Genomic DNA, 17,641 nt, shown 5'->3' with positions numbered 1-17,641 from the left:
GTCAGATCTCTCACAGAGATACAAATCAACAATGAAAGGACACTCAGGTTGTTCTTAAAAAAGCTCTTTTATTGATGTAGTTTACCCATATAAAACATTATAAACCATATAAAACATTACAAATGAATATAAAATATTTTATGTGGATAAGACAGCCGTTATGCATGCCGTGAGCACTTGTCACATACAGTCACTTTACTTGGTGTTCTCACAAATTAATACTAATAGTCCTTGCAAGCTAAAAATATATGGCAGTATAAGATGCTACCATCATATGAATGGTGAAGAATGAAATATATACAATTTCTTTCATCCATTAAGTGTCTATACAGCACGTTCACATGATAGTCATTCTGATTAGTGGTTTATATAATTCACAGTGATTTTCACATTCAATGAATTTGCAGTTTGTCCTTTTAGCAGTAGTGCTTTGAAGCTGATGCTATTCTGAAGATACGATAAAGATGCAATATTGTTTCCAAATATTAATCAGAATTCTTTTCATCTATGGTATCTCTGCATTTCAATTGGATTTTACTTTACACAGTCACAGTCATATTAGGAAACAACATCATCTTGTTTTTTTCTTCTGCAGTGACATCACTATTGTAGGTTTGGCAAAAAAAAAAGAAAACATAAATAAACTGTATCTTGAGCATGACAAAACAGATTATATCACATAATTAATGTTCACCTACTACAATACAATGCTATTTCAACCTGAGTCCAGATACCAGCTGGAAGCCCTACAAAGAGTTACAGTGTTATAATGGATCTATAATGGATGGCCTGAACAAAAGCTCATCTGGTAGAGATAATGCTAACATGTTGCTATGCTAATAACAGCTGATAATCCATCAGACCAATCAGACCTGATTCAGCCTGGAATAAGTGCAAAACCTGGGGAACATGATCTCCCCATTCCCCATGCCTTCTTTCACCATTGATTATAAATTATATATATATATTGTACATATTTACAGTGAATGCCTTTTACACTGAACACCAGGAGTTTGGCACTCGATGGAAGTATGTATTTACACAACCATTCACATGGGCTACAGATCACATAGCTTACCCTGCGTGCTTATTAACAATTCAGCAGCACTTCACTTAAAGCTAAACTAAAGGTTATACCATGCAAACACACACACACACACACACACACATACACCAAAGACCCAAAACACATACATATTAACCCATTGCAGAAATGGCAAATTAAAACATATTTAGGAAAAGAATGGTGCTCGCCAGCAAGCCTCCTCTTGTTTCCCTCACAGTGGTGGAATGAGACATTCTGGTCGTGTTTTAGTGTTGCGCGTGGCTTTACGCGGCAGCTTGTGTGTGCTGTGCTGCTTACACTTGATGGCAGTGTTCACTTTCACCCCGTCTGGAGTTGCACAGTGTCTGGATCTGGAATCAGCTGGAGGCTTCATCTGTGTCTGGATCTGGAATCAGCTGGAGGCTTCATCTGTGTCTGAGGCCGCCACAGGTGTGTGAGTGTCTCTTGGTTCCTGACCCACTGAGAGGGGCTCACTGCTGTCATTACACTCCACATCCGTGTCTGCTGATTGAGTCCACATCCTGGACCTCCATAAGCTTAAGTGCCTCCTGAGCCCCATTGAAAGCATTAAGACTATGCCAACAATCAATGCTACAGTGAGGATTCCGATGGCCCACATAGCCCCTGCCTGAACTGGGGGATCATCAGTAGGAGGAAGTGCTGAAATGAGAGAACATGAACAAAAATCAGCATTCTTTACCCTCATTAGAGTATTTTGTGCTTGGGATTAAGCTGCACCTAAACTCATTACATTTACGTTCTTTATCAAAGACACTTGATAAAAAGTGCATCCCATTCTTATGGTTATAACATAGTTACTAGGGCTGTCAAAATAACTGATTAATTTTGATTAATTAATTTGAGAAAAAATAACTGATTAAAAAAAATAGCGCAGATTAATCGATTCCGTATGACCTTTGACCCTAAGCCGTTCTAGTCAGTAACCTTTAGACTGTAAAATGAAGGAGAGAGAAGAAAATGTGCTGCCTAGATCATTGATTGGAACATTTACTTTTAAAAAACAGCCTGATGGTGTTGATAAAAATAAAGAGTTGATTAAAATAAAGTCCTCTGCAATGTCTGTAGCAAGGAATTTGCATATCACCGGAGTTTGTCAACTCTAAAGTCGCACAACAATGCAAACAAATAGTGTTGACATTGAGGGGAGTGTTAATTTATTTTCATTGTGTCCCCTAGGTTATATCTGTGGCCTGAAATGCATTGTATGTGAAAAAAAAAACTTCTTCACGAAGCACTTTTGAATTTATTTCCTCAGGATATTAGGTCATATCGTAGATTATTATGGCCATTATTTGAACAGTGAAAAAAATAATAAAAGTTTTTGAACTTTCGAATGTCACTAATGCTGATTATTCAATGATTCATTTGAATTTAAATATTTAAAATACTTTCACAGCAAAAATTATATATGCGATTAATTTAGATTAATTAATCACAGAGTATGTAATTAATTTGATTAATTTTTTAATCGATTGACAGCCTTAATAGTTACGCAGGATTTACATACAGTACAGTATAGATATCTATAAAGTGGTTTACTCACATTTCCCATCAATGTTTTCATCATGTTCACCTATGATAAAAAAAATGAATTACCAGGATTAATATTGTCAATGAAAATATATTGTTTTATATTTAATTTATTGATAGACTACTGTTGTCTTGAACTATGTTAAATGTAAGATACCTGATAGTGCAGCAACATGTGTAACTTTAAAGTATCCCTTTGCTACACCGCAGTTTGTCATAACAGTGAAATACTGCCATACTTCTTCAACCATGACATCAACAGTGAATGTGTCATTTCCAGAAACAATTGCAGCTGTATCATTCAGGAAGGCATCCTTAACCATACAGTTGGAGGCTATCCTTGGGAAACTAACAGTGCAGCTAACTTTCAAAATGTTCCAGTCTGCAATGCAGTTCAGTTGAATTACTGAAAGAAAAGAAGGAGAGGGTTAATCTTTGTGTCTGACATATACAATTCAAAACATGACATATGCTTTACAATTAGCTTAGTACAAACAAGTTAATTATTAATCATTTTTACATATTTTCTTTCATTCTTTTCTGTGTAGTACTTTGAGATAATATATGTTATGTTTAAAACTATTGTTAAAAGGCCTAGTAGTATAGTAGTAGTAGCAGTAGTAGTTAAGAGTAGCAGTAGTATTTAAGAGTAGCAGTAGTTGTAGCAGTAGTAGTTGTAGCAGTAGTAGTAGTTGTAGCAGTAGTAGTTGTAGCAGTAGTAGTTAAGAGTAGCAGTAGTTGTAGCAGTAGTAGTTAGGAGTAGCAGTAGTAGTTGTAGCAGTAGTAGTTGTAGCAGTAGTAGTTAAGAGTAGCAGTAGTAGTTGTAGCAGTAGTAGTTGTAGCAGTAGTAGTAGTTGTAGCAGTAGTAGTTGTAGCAGTAGTAGTTAAGAGTAGCAGTAGTTGTAGCAGTAGTAGTTAAGAGTAGCAGTAGTAGTTGTAGCAGTAGTAGTTGTAGCAGTAGTAGTTAAAAGTAGCAGTAGTAGTAGTAGCAGTAGTAGTTAAGAGTAGCAACAGTAGTTGTAGCAGTAGTAGTTAAGAGTAGCAGTAGTAGTTGTAGCAGTAGTAGTTAAGAGTAGCAGTAGTTGTAGCAGTAGTAGTTAAGAGTAGCAGTAGTAGTTAAGAGTAGCAGTAGTTGTAGCAGTAGTAGTTAAGAGTAGCAGCAGTAGTTGTAGCAGTAGTAGTAGCAGTAGTAGTTAAGAGTAGCAGTAGTTGTAGCAGTAGTAGTAGCAGTAGTAGTTAAGAGTAGCAGTAGTAGTTGTAGCAGTAGTAGTTAAGAGTAGCAACAGTAGTTGTAGCAGTAGTAGTTAAGAGTAGCAGTAGTAGTTGTAGCAGTAGTAGTTAAGAGTAGCAGTAGTAGTTGAAGCAGTAGTAGTAGTTGTAGCAGTAGTAGTTAAGAGTAGCAGTAGTAGTTGTAGCAGTAATAGTAGTAGTAGTAGTAGCAGTAGTAGTAGTAGTAGTTGTAGCAGTAGTAGTTAAGAGTAGTAGTAGTTGTAGCAGTAGTAGTTGTAGCAGTAGTAGTTAAGAGTAGCAGTAGTTGCAGCAGTAGTAGTTGTAGTAGCAGTAGTAGTTAAGAGTAGCATTAGTAGTAGCAGTAGTAGTTGTATCAGTAGTAGTTGTAGCAGTAGTAGTTAAGAGTAGCCGTAGTAGTTGTAGCAGTAGTAGTTAAGAGTAGCAGTAGTAGTTAAGAGTAGCAGTAGTTGTAGCAGTAGTAGTTGTAGCAGTAGTAGTTAAGAGTAGCAGTAGTAGTTGTAGCAGTAGTAGTAGCAGTAGTAGTTAAGAGTAGCAGTAGTAGTTGTAGCAGTAGTAGTTGTAGCAGTAGCAGTTAAGAGTAGCAGTAGTAGTTGTAGCAGTAGCAGTAGTAGCAGTAGTAGTTGTAGCAGTAGTAGTTGTAGCAGTAGTAGTTAAGAGTAGCAGTAGTAGTTGTAGCAGTAGTAGTTAAGAGTAGCAGTAGTAGTAGCAGTAATAGTAGTAGCAGTAGTAGTTGTAGCAGTAGTAGTAGTTGTAGCAGTAGTAGTTGTAGCAGTAGTGATTAAGAGTAGCAGTAGCAGTAGTAGTTGTAGCAGTAGTAGTAGTAGTAGCAGCAGTAGTAGTAGTAGTAGCAGCAGTAGTAGTAGTAGTAGTAGTTGTAGCAGTAGTAGTTAAGAGTAGTAGTAGTTGTAGCAATAGTAGTTAAGAGTAGTAGTAGTTGTAGCAGTAGTAGTTAAGAGTAGGAGTAGTAGTAGCAGTAGTAGTTAAAGGAGAATTCCGGTGTGATATTGACCTAAAGTGTATTAAAACATGATACCGAGTGTGAACGTATGTCTCATAGCCCATCTCGGCTTGTCCCCTGCACTCCAAAATCTGCCGCTAGTTAGCCGATGCTACCAACAGCTTTTTCAATTGTGGTGCTTCGGCATCGGGCTAGCCAAAAAAATCACTGTTTTACACCATTTACGAGGCTCAATGTATCTCCACACTTCATTGGTAGACTTCCGAGGGTCCTGACATTTAAAACGAGACATTGAGAACTTTGAAAAAGCACTGGTAGTTTACTTACAAGACGATTTATACAGACAGTATCTTCACGAAGTTTAGCGTTTGCAGCCATCTTGAAGAGTAGCATTAGTTAAGAGTAGCATTAGTAGTAGCAGTAGTAGTTGTATCAGTAGTAGTTGTAGCAGTAGTAGTTAAGAGTAGCCGTAGTAGTTGTAGCAGTAGTAGTTAAGAGTAGCAGTAGTAGTTAAGAGTAGCAGTAGTTGTAGCAGTAGTAGTTGTAGCAGTAGTAGTTAAGAGTAGCAGTAGTAGTTGTAGCAGTAGTAGTAGCAGTAGTAGTTAAGAGTAGCAGTAGTAGTTGTAGCAGTAGTAGTTAAGAGTAGCAGTAGTAGTTGTAGCAGTAGTAGTAGTAGCAGTAGTAGTTGTAGCAGTAGTAGTTGTAGCAGTAGTAGTTAAGAGTAGCAGTAGTAGTTGTAGCAGTAGTAGTTAAGAGTAGCAGTAGTAGTAGCAGTAATAGTAGTAGCAGTAGTAGTTGTAGCAGTAGTAGTAGTTGTAGCAGTAGTAGTTGTAGCAGTAGTGATTAAGAGTAGCAGTAGCAGTAGTAGTTGTAGCAGTAGTAGTAGTAGTAGCAGCAGTAGTAGTAGTAGTAGCAGCAGTAGTAGTAGTAGTAGTAGTTGTAGCAGTAGTAGTTAAGAGTAGTAGTAGTTGTAGCAATAGTAGTTAAGAGTAGTAGTAGTTGTAGCAGTAGTAGTTAAGAGTAGGAGTAGTAGTAGCAGTAGTAGTTAAAGGAGAATTCCGGTGTGATATTGACCTAAAGTGTATTAAAACATGATACCGAGTGTGAACGTATGTCTCATAGCCCATCTCGGCTTGTCCCCTGCACTCCAAAATCTGCCGCTAGTTAGCCGATGCTACCAACAGCTTTTTCAATTGTGGTGCTTCGGCATCGGGCTAGCCAAAAAAATCACTGTTTTACACCATTTACGAGGCTCAATGTATCTCCACACTTCATTGGTAGACTTCCGAGGGTCCTGACATTTAAAACGAGACATTGAGAACTTTGAAAAAGCACTGGTAGTTTACTTACAAGACGATTTATACAGACAGTATCTTCACGAAGTTTAGCGTTTGCAGCCATCTTGAAGAGTAGCATTAGTTAAGAGTAGCATTAGTAGTAGCAGTAGTAGTTGTATCAGTAGTAGTTGTAGCAGTAGTAGTTAAGAGTAGCCGTAGTAGTTGTAGCAGTAGTAGTTAAGAGTAGCAGTAGTAGTTAAGAGTAGCAGTAGTTGTAGCAGTAGTAGTTGTAGCAGTAGTAGTTAAGAGTAGCAGTAGTAGTTGTAGCAGTAGTAGTAGCAGTAGTAGTTAAGAGTAGCAGTAGTAGTTGTAGCAGTAGTAGTTAAGAGTAGCAGTAGTAGTTGTAGCAGTAGTAGTAGTAGCAGTAGTAGTTGTAGCAGTAGTAGTTGTAGCAGTAGTAGTTAAGAGTAGCAGTAGTAGTTGTAGCAGTAGTAGTTAAGAGTAGCAGTAGTAGTAGCATTAATAGTAGTAGCAGTAGTAGTTGTAGCAGTAGTAGTAGTTGTAGCAGTAGTAGTTGTAGCAGTAGTGATTAAGAGTAGCAGTAGCAGTAGTAGTTGTAGCAGTAGTAGTAGTAGTAGCAGCAGTAGTAGTAGTAGTAGCAGCAGTAGTAGTAGTAGTAGTAGTTGTAGCAGTAGTAGTTAAGAGTAGTAGTAGTTGTAGCAATAGTAGTTAAGAGTAGTAGTAGTTGTAGCAGTAGTAGTTAAGAGTAGGAGTAGTAGTAGCAGTAGTAGTTAAAGGAGAATTCCGGTGTGATATTGACCTAAAGTGTATTAAAACATGATACCGAGTGTGAACGTATGTCTCATAGCCCATCTCGGCTTGTCCCCTGCACTCCAAAATCTGCCGCTAGTTAGCCGATGCTACCAACAGCTTTTTCAATTGTGGTGCTTCGGCATCGGGCTAGCCAAAAAAATCACTGTTTTACACCATTTACGAGGCTCAATGTATCTCCACACTTCATTGGTAGACTTCCGAGGGTCCTGACATTTAAAACGAGACATTGAGAACTTTGAAAAAGCACTGGTAGTTTACTTACAAGACGATTTATACAGACAGTATCTTCACGAAGTTTAGCGTTTGCAGCCATCTTGAATTTAGTCACGATAAGTCGAGCTACCAGTAAGAATGAACAGGTATGATAAGGGATCAGATTCCAAAAATAATTCAGTGAAAATGCATGGATTCCAGTTGCTGCTACTGGAAGAAACTGGAATCCATGCATTTCCACTGAATTATTCTTAATTTAAACTTAAAACTTAAACTTCGTGAAGATACTGTCTGTATAAATCGTCTTGTAAGTAAACTACCAGTGCTTTTTCAAAGTTCTCAATGTCTCGTTTTAAATGTCAGGGCTCTCGGAAGTCTACCAATGAAGTGTGGAGATACATTGAGCCTCGTAAATGGTGTAAAACAGTGATTTATTTTCATGGCTAGCCCGATGCCGAAGCACCACAATTGAAAAAGCTGTTGGTAGCATCGGCTAACTAGCACCAGATTTTGGAGTGCAGGGGACAAGCCGAGATGGGCTATGAGACATACGTTCACACTCGGTATCATGTTTCAATACACTTTAGGTCAATATCACACCGGAATTCTCCTTTAAGAGTAGCAGTAGTAGTTAAGAGTAGCAGTAGTTGTAGCAGTAGTAGTTAAGAGTAGCAGTAGTTGTAGTCATTGTAGCATTTGTTACATACCAGGATCTGCGGTCCTACACTGACCCAGCACCCATACAAGTGATGTCATGATGCAAACTGGGAGTTTCATTATGGCAGCAGACGCAGGCATCCAGCTTGGGCAGACAAGAGAGCTGCAGGGGAGAGAAGCAGGCAGGAGCTTCAGTGACACAGCAGCCATGTATGAGACACCTGCTGTTTATCCCAACTTCTGAACTTTAACACAGCAGTCATTTATGAGACACCTGCTATTAACTTCTCAACTGGACTTCATCTTCAGGGGGGCTTTTGACCTTTCAAACCAATGACTGTAAAAAAACATGTTTTATAAGATACAATAAGATAAGATAAATCTTTATTATCTCCAGATGGAGAAGTTTGTTTTGGGCAGTCGAGAGATAGAACTGTATTGAATGCACATATGAATGTGCACATTTACACATAACCACACATACACAAATAAACATGTAAACATAAAAGTCATGACTATCCTACCCCGACCCTCTCACCCCACCCTACCCCACCCCCTATCGTAGTCCACATCCCACTCATAGCTTTTGATCTCTCTCTCTCACAGACACACACACGTACACGCACACACACACACAACCATAACAATCACTGCTTCAAAGATTTTATACAGTACGTCCTAGACCACTCACATCTCGGTTTAACTACATTTCAGTAAACTTCTATATATATGGAGGCCTAAGCTTAGAATAAGGGGGGTAATATACAGTATCACTAATTACATTCCACCCAATATGACCTTAAACCAGCTAAATAATGCAGATGAGGTTTGCCGATAAGGACAAACATTTTGCAGAACATCTACATGAGTGACACCACCTATTACACACTCTCTTTTTTCAACCTAAACATATTATGTTGGCTTTGCACAACACAGGCATCACAAAGAATCTGTCAAAATTTTAATTTGAATAAATGTTGTTTTTTAAGGCAGGTAAGGTAACGTATAGGTTAATATAAACCCACAGTAACACGTTCAGTGCGTTAATAACCCGCATTATTGCTCTTCAATTCAACACATTCACTTTACACTTAACTTATTTTCACTCTTTATTTTAACATTTCTTACTTCAATTAGTGCTGATAGGCTATACGTCTCTACCTCTTTCCAGAGCCGTATTTCAAATTAACAGCGCCCTCTGCTGTCTAAAACTAGCAGTGGTTTCTGGCAGCATGAAAAATTAACTAACGATTTAGGTTAAAACTCTACTATGCAGTCTGCTCCCAACGAATCGCTACGCTTGAAACATAGAACGCCATCGCTTGATGCATAGGATAATGTTAGGCTTGCACAAACGTTTGATATTTTAAAATAAAACAATATATATCTTGCTTCAACTATAGCCTAAAACAGCGGTCCCCAACCACCGGGCCGGGGCCCGGTACCGGGCCGCAGGACATTCCTAACCGGGCCGTACCCTACGACACGAGTTTAAAAAAAATGCATGCAAACTAAACTAAATTTTATTCGCAATAATGTCACGTTTTTTCATGGCATAGGCCTATATGCAGTTGTTTGATTGCACGCATGTTTGCATTTTGCAAGGTCTATTTTCTTACGTCTGTCTGTCCCGCCTTCAACACTTTTACATATTGCCTTCAGCGCTGCGCAGCCTCAGGTCAGCTCACTTCACTTGATCAGTTCTTGGCGAACAAAAACAGCAACAAAAAACAAGCATCTTTAGCAGGTCACTGGCCAGAGTGTTTGAGTTGCGAGAGCCGCTGCAGAGATTTCTTACAGAAAAAAGTCACCGTTAGCTGCACATTTTAGTGATGAGGACTGGGTGTCAAAACTCGCTTACCTGTGTGACATATTCGGGTTGCTTAATGACCTCAACCTGTCACTCCAGGGGAGAATGACGACTGTCTTTAAACTGGCAGATAAAGTCGCTGCATTTAAAGCCAAGCGTGATTTGTGTGGACGACAAGTGGACCAGATAAGTTCCAAAAAGTATTGGGGGTTTTGGGAGAGACTGAGGCAGGGCCCTTTCTCTCGCAGCTGGTGCGCGATCACCTTGTTGCACTTTCAAATGAGTTTGAACGTTACCATCCTCCAAAGATCCACGGCAAACCAATGAGTGGGTCCGCAACCCATTTGTCAATATCCCGAATAGTCCTAACTTGTCAGCGCAGGAGGAAGAGCAGTTGATCGAAATTGCAAATGACGGTGGTCTTAAGAGTGTGTATAAGGAAACCTCTCTGGCGGGTTTTTGGATCAAAACCAAAGCAGAATATCCCGAGATAGCCGTAAAAGCGCTGAAAACGTTTCCCACCACGTATCTATGCGAGGCCGGGTTTTCGGCAATGACTGCAACTAAGACCAAATTGCGCAATCGACTGGACATTTCAAACACACTGAGGGTGTCACTGTCTTCCATCACCCCCAGATGGAAGCTTCTTGTTGTAGGGAAACAAGCAGGGCTCCCACTGATTATATTCGTAATGCACGTTTAGTTCCCATGTTTTGTTCCCATATTTTGTTAAGCATGTTCACACTAGATGTAGCTAAGTTGTTCAATATTCATAGTTCATATTGTTCAATTTTCACTTCTTCAAGTTCACGTTTTTCACAAGAGATCGTTACCTTCACTGTTCATACATAACTAAAGCTAGTTCTTTTCAAGTAATGCATGCACAACACATATGGAACATGGAACCCCCGAAACCCCCCCCCGCCGGTCCGTGAAAAAAAATACGAATCAAACCGGTCCATGGTACATAAAAGGTTGGGGACCCCTGGCCTAAAGGCTAAGCATGAAATTGTGTCATCCTTGACTTACCAAAAGTTGGCTATCCTACTGCCAAACAATCCGTTGAAAACAGTGAAGTTTAGAGTGTTCAGCTTCGCTTTCTATGGAGAGGTGGCTAACCCTTTGCATATTCCCTGTCAACTGCAGAGCTCTCAGCACTATGTGTTTCTTACTTACTTCTCTCTCTGGAAAGCCCCAGCGAAAGTGAAAGCATGAAGGCTGGGCTGTTTGCCATGGCATGTTGCCCGCATAGACCGCTGTTCCCAAACGTTCCCAAATTAGCCTATGCATGTCAGTCTTCCCTTTGACAATGAGCTATTTTTATTTTCCACCCCAAATATCAAAGTGTAGAAGACTGACATGCTCTCATACTGTAGATGACCATGAATTGATTTAATCAATCAAACCAATCGTTTCAACTATTTGAGAATTTTCAGAGAAGTTTCACTTCTAGTGCCACCTTGGTCAATAAAAGACATAAAGGCCTAGGCATACGCCTAATGATCTGCCACATGCCATCATTACCCTAACCCTAGCCTTCATTTAATTGTGGTAGCTTGTCACCTAAGAGCTCCCTAGTTTACTAATAAACCCTGCATATGTTATCTTGTTATAATTGTAATAGTGTCTTACTGTAGGCTATTATCCCATATTAGATTGGCTACTATTACATTACACTCAAATAAAATACATTAATTAATAATTTCATGCACTTAAAATATTTATTTTTTCCAATATTTATTTTTTTCTATTTATTTTGCTTTGTTTTACATGTAGTGACTGGAACTGGGAGAGAAGAACGCACCCAGGAGTCTGAACTAGAAGCCCGACTTTATCCCACAAAGAGCTCATGGTCCAGTCTGGACTATCAAGAGTAAGCATTTGCAGGGGTGAGAAACACAGTAAAATATTTTGCATGTGTAAGCAATGCTGCGCTCCCCTACACCTTCTAGCCATAGTGTATATCCTTAGCGATAGATGCAGAATATTGGGTCTGAAAATGTCCACAAGAATCCATAGAAATGGATCTTGTACACACCCATTGAACTTTTGTGTAATTATTAAAAATTTTGTCTTCTATATCAGAACCCCTGACATACCATCCAAATAGAAACCAGACACCAGATTGTTCCCTTTCATTTGACACCAGGATTATGCTTCTACACTAAGGGCTAGGTTCATATACAGTACACCTTTTTATTGGCAGTAAGCATTTTGGGTAACCAAAAGTTTCTATGGGGAGTCTCTATAGGGCATTGAGCTGAACACATGGACATACCTTTACAAATAACTGTGTAAACTACTCATCTTTTCTTCTATATATACTTATACACACAGCTTCACAAGACCTGGTGCTAGGGCTCAGTTCAGTTTCTCAAGTGACTTAGAGGGATGAAATGTGGTCATAAATGTTTGTAATCCGGTAGAAAGAACAAAAAACAATATTCTATAGCTTTTCAGTTTACAGTTTTTCTCGATTGCTTAAAGAAACTGGGGATCCATTTGGTCTTCATGAACACCTTCTTTGCACAGCAGAAGTGATCTTGCAAACGTGTTTTCTTTGGATTCACACATTCCTCACACCCTTTTGCAAAACAGTTACAGATGTCATTAAGACCCCAAACTCTATTGGTTTCTATGCTAAATAAAAGGAAAACATCTATTCACGGGTGGTAGAGTTTCCTTGCATAAGTCTGAATCTCTGATACACACTCCTTTGCACAATTCTTCAACCAGCAATCATTCATTATCCACAAGAGATACCATGTCTGTTCTGTGTTGCTATTTGCAATATAAGGCATATTTAGAGAAAGTAGTACTGCCTATTTGGTGAAGAGAACTGTATCAAAGGTGTTTACTATTGGTCTATTTCAATGAAAAATGAAAGTATATAGTATAGTATAAGTATATACACTCTTTTGATCCTGTGAGGGAAATTTGGTCTCTGCATTTATTCCAATCTGTGAATTAGTGAATACACACTCAGCAGCACACAGTGAACAGAAGCACACACTAATCCCAATGCAGTGAGCTGCCTGCTACAGCAGCGCTCGGGGAGCAGTGAGGGGTTAGGTGCCAAGGGCACTTCAGCCATTCCTACTGGTCGGGACTCGAACTGGCAACCCTCCGGTTACAAGTCCGAAGCTCTAACCAGTAGGCCACGGCTGCCCCAAGTTGTTGATCAATGAAATTTGTGTTGTCTAGGTGGTCTTACACACCAATGACAGTTACATCTTGAGAAGAGTGAATACAATTCATTTTTATTTCAATACATTTAGTCTTTTCACGTTTTTTCTGATATCATAAAAATTAGAAAGAAATGGAACAGACGTAGCGTGTCTGTCAGTGTGTAATGATTGATTGAAAGTGAATAGTGATTTGACTACAATTAGTGATTTGACTACAAGTTGTGTTGTTTGAAGGCAAAATTGGCTTTTGCTGTGTGTTTTAAATGTTTTGAGAGAGTTAGTCTTTTGCAAGCAAAATGTGTAATTTTGGCCAGAGTAATTCTGTTTAGACCTGTGTGTTAACTGTTTTGACAACGTGATGTCAACGATATTGCACTCTATTTTTCAGCGTGTTCCAATATCTGGCCGAAAGTAGAGACAAATGTGATTGTGTAAAGTGCAAAGTCTTTCAAATGCCTCCTCACTGTCTCAGATATGGCAATTGGCTGTCATGGTTAAACTGTGCTTCAGTATCGATGGATGAAAGCTCTGGTAGTCCAGAAAAGCGCTACAGTCCTTGTCCTTAGCCGAAATTCCAGCGTGCAACAAAGTGTTACTTTTTAACGAACGCATCTAAGAATGCCATGACTTGTGTCATGCCATGACTTGTGCCATGTCTGGAATCAGCTGGAGGCTTCATCTGTGTCTCAGGCCACCAGAGGTGTGTGAGTGTCTCTTGGTTCCTGACCCACTGAGAGAGGCTCACCGTCAGGCGAGTCTGGAGGTGTGTGTTGACTCTCCACAAGGCGGCGTGTGTTATGGCTCTCCACATCTCTGTCTGCTGATCCAGAGCACATCCTGGGTCTGTGTTGGTTTAAAAAGACCATGCAAACAATAAACATTACAATGCAGGTTCCTAGGATGGCCCACATAGGCTTTGAGGGAGCTTGGTGATTTTCAGGAGATGTATCTTCATCTGAAATAAACAAACACGAAACAAATCATCAGATTTGTACATTATTTTGTACATACTCTTATAAATAGCTTTGTTTGTGCATGGGATTTACTTTGGAAATGTTGTTTTTGCATTGATTGTTCAAGAATAATTAATAAAAAATGAGACTCCACCTACTTCCTTCTTAAGCACATATTTTTACATTTGTGTTACCAGCTCGATAAACCTTATGGTTCTGTTATGGTTAAACCATGGTTATACAGGATTTGCTATCTTTTTCAGGTGTTTATAAAGTGGTATACTCACATTCCTTTTCAAACTTGTCAAGTTTTCCTATATGGTGAAAAAATAGAATTACATCACTTAATATTGTTAATGAATAATACATATCGTTTTATTATTGCTACTTCATGCAAAAACATTAACATTTCAGCTGTTAAGGCTCCGAATATGTTACGGGCAAGGTACCTGGTGGTAGTGTGATGTTGACCGATGTTGTTGCAACGCCACATTCCATATAAGCAATGAAAGTATACTCTTGTTCTTTAGGATCCATGACATCAACAGTCAGTGCTTCCCTTTTGATGCAGATATCATCCATGTCACAGAGTGTGGCATTTTCAACCTCACATTCCGCCATGCCATGAAAAGAAACCCTGCATGTAACTTTCCTAATTTCCGCATCATATAAGCAGTTGACCTCAACCCCTAAAAGAAAAACAAAACATTAATTCAAGAACATGTCAGAAGAGACATATTGTTAAAAGACAAAAGAATCTCATGTCAGAGAAGCAATTGCTTAGCAAGTTATGTCATAACAGAGGTATATAGCCGTTTTGGTAGCATCATTTTTTACTTACCTTTTTCTGCTACTTCACGACTGCACTGACCCAGTATACATAACCATGATGTCATGACCAAGTCGAGTGGGCGTTTCATCATGCCAGGACAGTCACAAGCCTCAAGTCCGACCAGCAGCAACCCAGCAGTGGACTGTTTTTCTATCAGAACTTCTAAACTGGACCTCTTCTGGATGACTTTCCTCAAATCAATGACTGTAAAAAATCATTATAGTCATTGCTTCAAAAATGTTATGTAGACTACCTACATAATGTAGAAGAATTTTTGCTTAAAAAACTATAAATACTGAGAGTCTGAAATAAGGTTTTGTCTTTCTCATTAGTAGTTTATTAACCTCTGCGGAGAGGTCTCATATGCATCAGGCAATCAGATTACTGCACCAAAGAGACAATCAGTTGTTTCTCAATTCTCACACACACATACCTCGCATCGTATCATAGTTTCATTATATCACTAAATCAGATCATTACACCTCCCTGCACACACACATGCCTTTGTCCAATTATTTAAATAAGAACCAAGGACATTAAAACTGGGTTAAAAACATTTATATCGTCATACAACACATGATTTGCCATCTACACACCATGTTAGTATCAAATAAGGACTTTAGGTTAGTCTCCGACGGAAGAATGCATTCACAAGGCAAAGTATCAATAAGGAACATTATGAACTAGGTCAGAAGAGTCCGTTCAAAAGTGTAAGATCTTACAGAAACACAAGTATCAAAGTAAAAACAACACAAGGTTTTAAGTCCATCTTTGTCATTCTCCCCTCACAATAGACACTTACATTTTGGTGTATGGTGTACATTTTGTAAATTCCATGGGAAATTACGTTTTTTGTAACATCCATAACGCCAATAAAATGTTATGGTATGATGTGAATGATTACATGACATTTGAGCATTTGCTATTTTTGGCTGAAGAATGTACATGAGAAAAAATGCACAAACAATGAATGTTATCATTCACATCATACAAATGCCAAGGCATTTCACGTTATGGATGTGACAAAAAGTCAATTTTCCGTGGAATTGCCCTGTAATGAAATGCACATTAGCCAACTAGTATAGGCTACAAAGTACGCTACAAAGTAAGCTATCACATAATTATTATTATCAGTATCTACATTTCACCCAATATAACCTTAAACCAGCAAAATATTTATTTTTATATTTATTTCAATTAGTGCTGATAGAGTTAACACCGCCCTCTGCTGTCGAAAACTATCAGTGGTGTCTGGTGGCGTGGAAATATAACTTCCGAATAAACTCTCTGAAATTCTGGCTGCTAACACACCATTTTAACGCAAATACGTTAACAGAGCAAGCTCTGGCCACATCGGCTCTGGCTCACATGACATTGCTTTAAATGCATTATCGCTTCATAGGCTACCCAACACGCGAACAAGGGAAAGAAAAGAAAAAAAGAAAGCAAAGAGCTTATGTCACGATTTGCCATAGGTCTAGGCCTAGAAAAGACACCTCTGGTAACACTAAGGTTAAATAGCTTACACTGCTGTTTGGTTGTCCCAAACTTTGAGATGATCCATAGGCTAGCCTACTATAGGCCTACGCATTACAATATTGAAACCCGAACTGCGATGTTCCAAACTGAGTGACTGTAGGATGCAATGACTAATCTCACTGCCTTCAGCAGACCAGCGCACCTTTTTCTGTGTAACACCTGGAAAATATTAAGCTGCTGTTTTCTTGTCATGACACGCACTACGCTTGAATGATTTATAAATAGAACGTTGCGTTTTTAAGCGCCAGAACTGCTTGACAAAGTTTACACCAATCATCATCTTCTAATGTATCCTTATGTTGAGATGTCCATTATCTTTGCCTTAAACATAGGCTATCATTTGTGCGTGACGCATGTTTCAATTAAGACAGTACACAAGCTATTTTTATTGTTGTAATATTGAGTGATAAAGCGTTGAGAAATTATAGCACAGTGCGTACAGGCTGGCGGCGCCACTGACTTACCAAGTATCCTACTGCCAAAAAATCCGTTGAAAACAGTGAAGTTTAGAGTGTTCAGCTTCGTTTTCCATGGATAAGTAGGCTAACCCTTTGCACATTCCCTGTCCACTGTAGAGCACTCAGCACTGTGTTTCTAATAAACTCGGCTCTTTCTGGAAAAGCCTCAGCGAAAGTGAAAGCATGAGGGCTGGGCTGTTTGCGATAGATAGATTGATTGATAGTCTTTATTATTCCATGATCATTTCCACACGTCTTCTTTTCATGTTCCATAGCAGAGCAGCACATACAAACACTAGGGTGGTCCTTATTTTAAAAGGTTGTATTTTCTGAAGCCTGACCCCTTAAGTTTATTTATTTTTCATAGAAGAGCATGTGACATATATCTCATCCACACAGGCAGCATAGGTAGGTAGGATGATTTTCACTTGAAATGTAATTCCCATTTCTTCTTGAAGCCGAAATAAACCTGAGAATGTTTATCGGACATGCTTGGTTTTTAATGCAGGTACATTAATCTTACACCATCTTAATGTTATATCCATAGGTAAAACAACATTAACGTTAGCATTGGTTGAGTGACGGAGGCTAGTTTGATTGTTGGTGTATTTGTGAAACATAAATGTGGTTATGCCAATATTTGATAACAGTCTTGGATAGTCATTAAGCATAAACGGCTCACAGTGTAGTTTGTGGCAATGTGGTTATCACAGAACAAAGACCTCTTTTATTCTTCCTATTCTATACACTCTTTTATTTCTTAAAAAAGGCCTATATGAAGAGCCTTCATTAGGGAACTCAAGAGTTAGGCCTATTCAAATACATAATGCCCCACCTTGATTAGAACCTTTTTGAGAGAACATTTTTACATTGTCGGCCGATATATCGGTTATCAGTCCTTGAAAAACTCAAATATCGAAATCGGTATCCTATATCGGTCAGGCTCTATAGGAGATGGAGACAAATTGACATACACATGCACACACGCATGCACACACATGGGCACGCTCATACAATCATACACACACACACACATGGGCACACACATGGGCAC

At 38.9% G+C, this 17,641-nt stretch overlaps 2 protein-coding genes across 3 annotated transcripts; both read right to left on the bottom strand.

Annotated features, from left to right (window-relative positions):
- Positions 1 to 48: 48 nt before the first annotated feature.
- Positions 49 to 10,818, bottom strand: LOC143103148 (uncharacterized). 2 transcript variants are annotated; one of them, XR_012982734.1, is made up of 5 exons: positions 10,647 to 10,818; positions 7,858 to 7,970; positions 2,775 to 3,023; positions 2,631 to 2,660; positions 49 to 1,726 (listed from the first exon to the last, which is right to left on the bottom strand). XR_012982734.1 is itself a non-coding variant. In XM_076266949.1 (5 exons), exons 1-5 carry the CDS (start codon positions 9,677 to 9,679, stop codon positions 1,458 to 1,460), a joined length of 672 nt encoding a protein of 223 aa, XP_076123064.1. In that variant the 5' UTR covers positions 9,680 to 10,000; the 3' UTR covers positions 49 to 1,457. The 2 variants fall into 2 exon arrangements, 1 of the variants encoding a protein (XP_076123064.1); XM_076266949.1 differs by lacking the exon at positions 10,647 to 10,818 and adding an exon at positions 9,669 to 10,000.
- A 2,038-nt stretch (positions 10,819 to 12,856) lies between these two features.
- On the bottom strand, positions 12,857 to 16,763 carry LOC143103147 (uncharacterized). The gene is made up of 5 exons (XM_076266948.1): positions 16,594 to 16,763; positions 14,600 to 14,794; positions 14,208 to 14,447; positions 14,046 to 14,072; positions 12,857 to 13,760 (listed from the first exon to the last, which is right to left on the bottom strand). The coding sequence occupies exons 2-5, from the start codon at positions 14,679 to 14,681 to the stop codon at positions 13,492 to 13,494; spliced, it is 618 nt and encodes a 205-aa protein (XP_076123063.1). The 5' UTR covers positions 14,682 to 14,794; positions 16,594 to 16,763; the 3' UTR covers positions 12,857 to 13,491.
- Between the last annotated feature and the right edge of the window lie 878 nt (positions 16,764 to 17,641).

The sequence above is a fragment of the Alosa pseudoharengus genome, unplaced genomic scaffold (genome assembly GCF_046254945.1).
Source record: "Alosa pseudoharengus isolate Yale_2024_CS ecotype anadromous, Long Island Sound unplaced genomic scaffold, YU_APseudo_1.1 YU_APseudo_1.1_scf_4, whole genome shotgun sequence".
Taxonomy (NCBI): domain Eukaryota; kingdom Metazoa; phylum Chordata; class Actinopteri; order Clupeiformes; family Clupeidae; genus Alosa; species Alosa pseudoharengus.
Note: the sequence above shows the minus strand (reverse complement) of the source record. Positions and strands in the feature narration are given on the sequence as shown.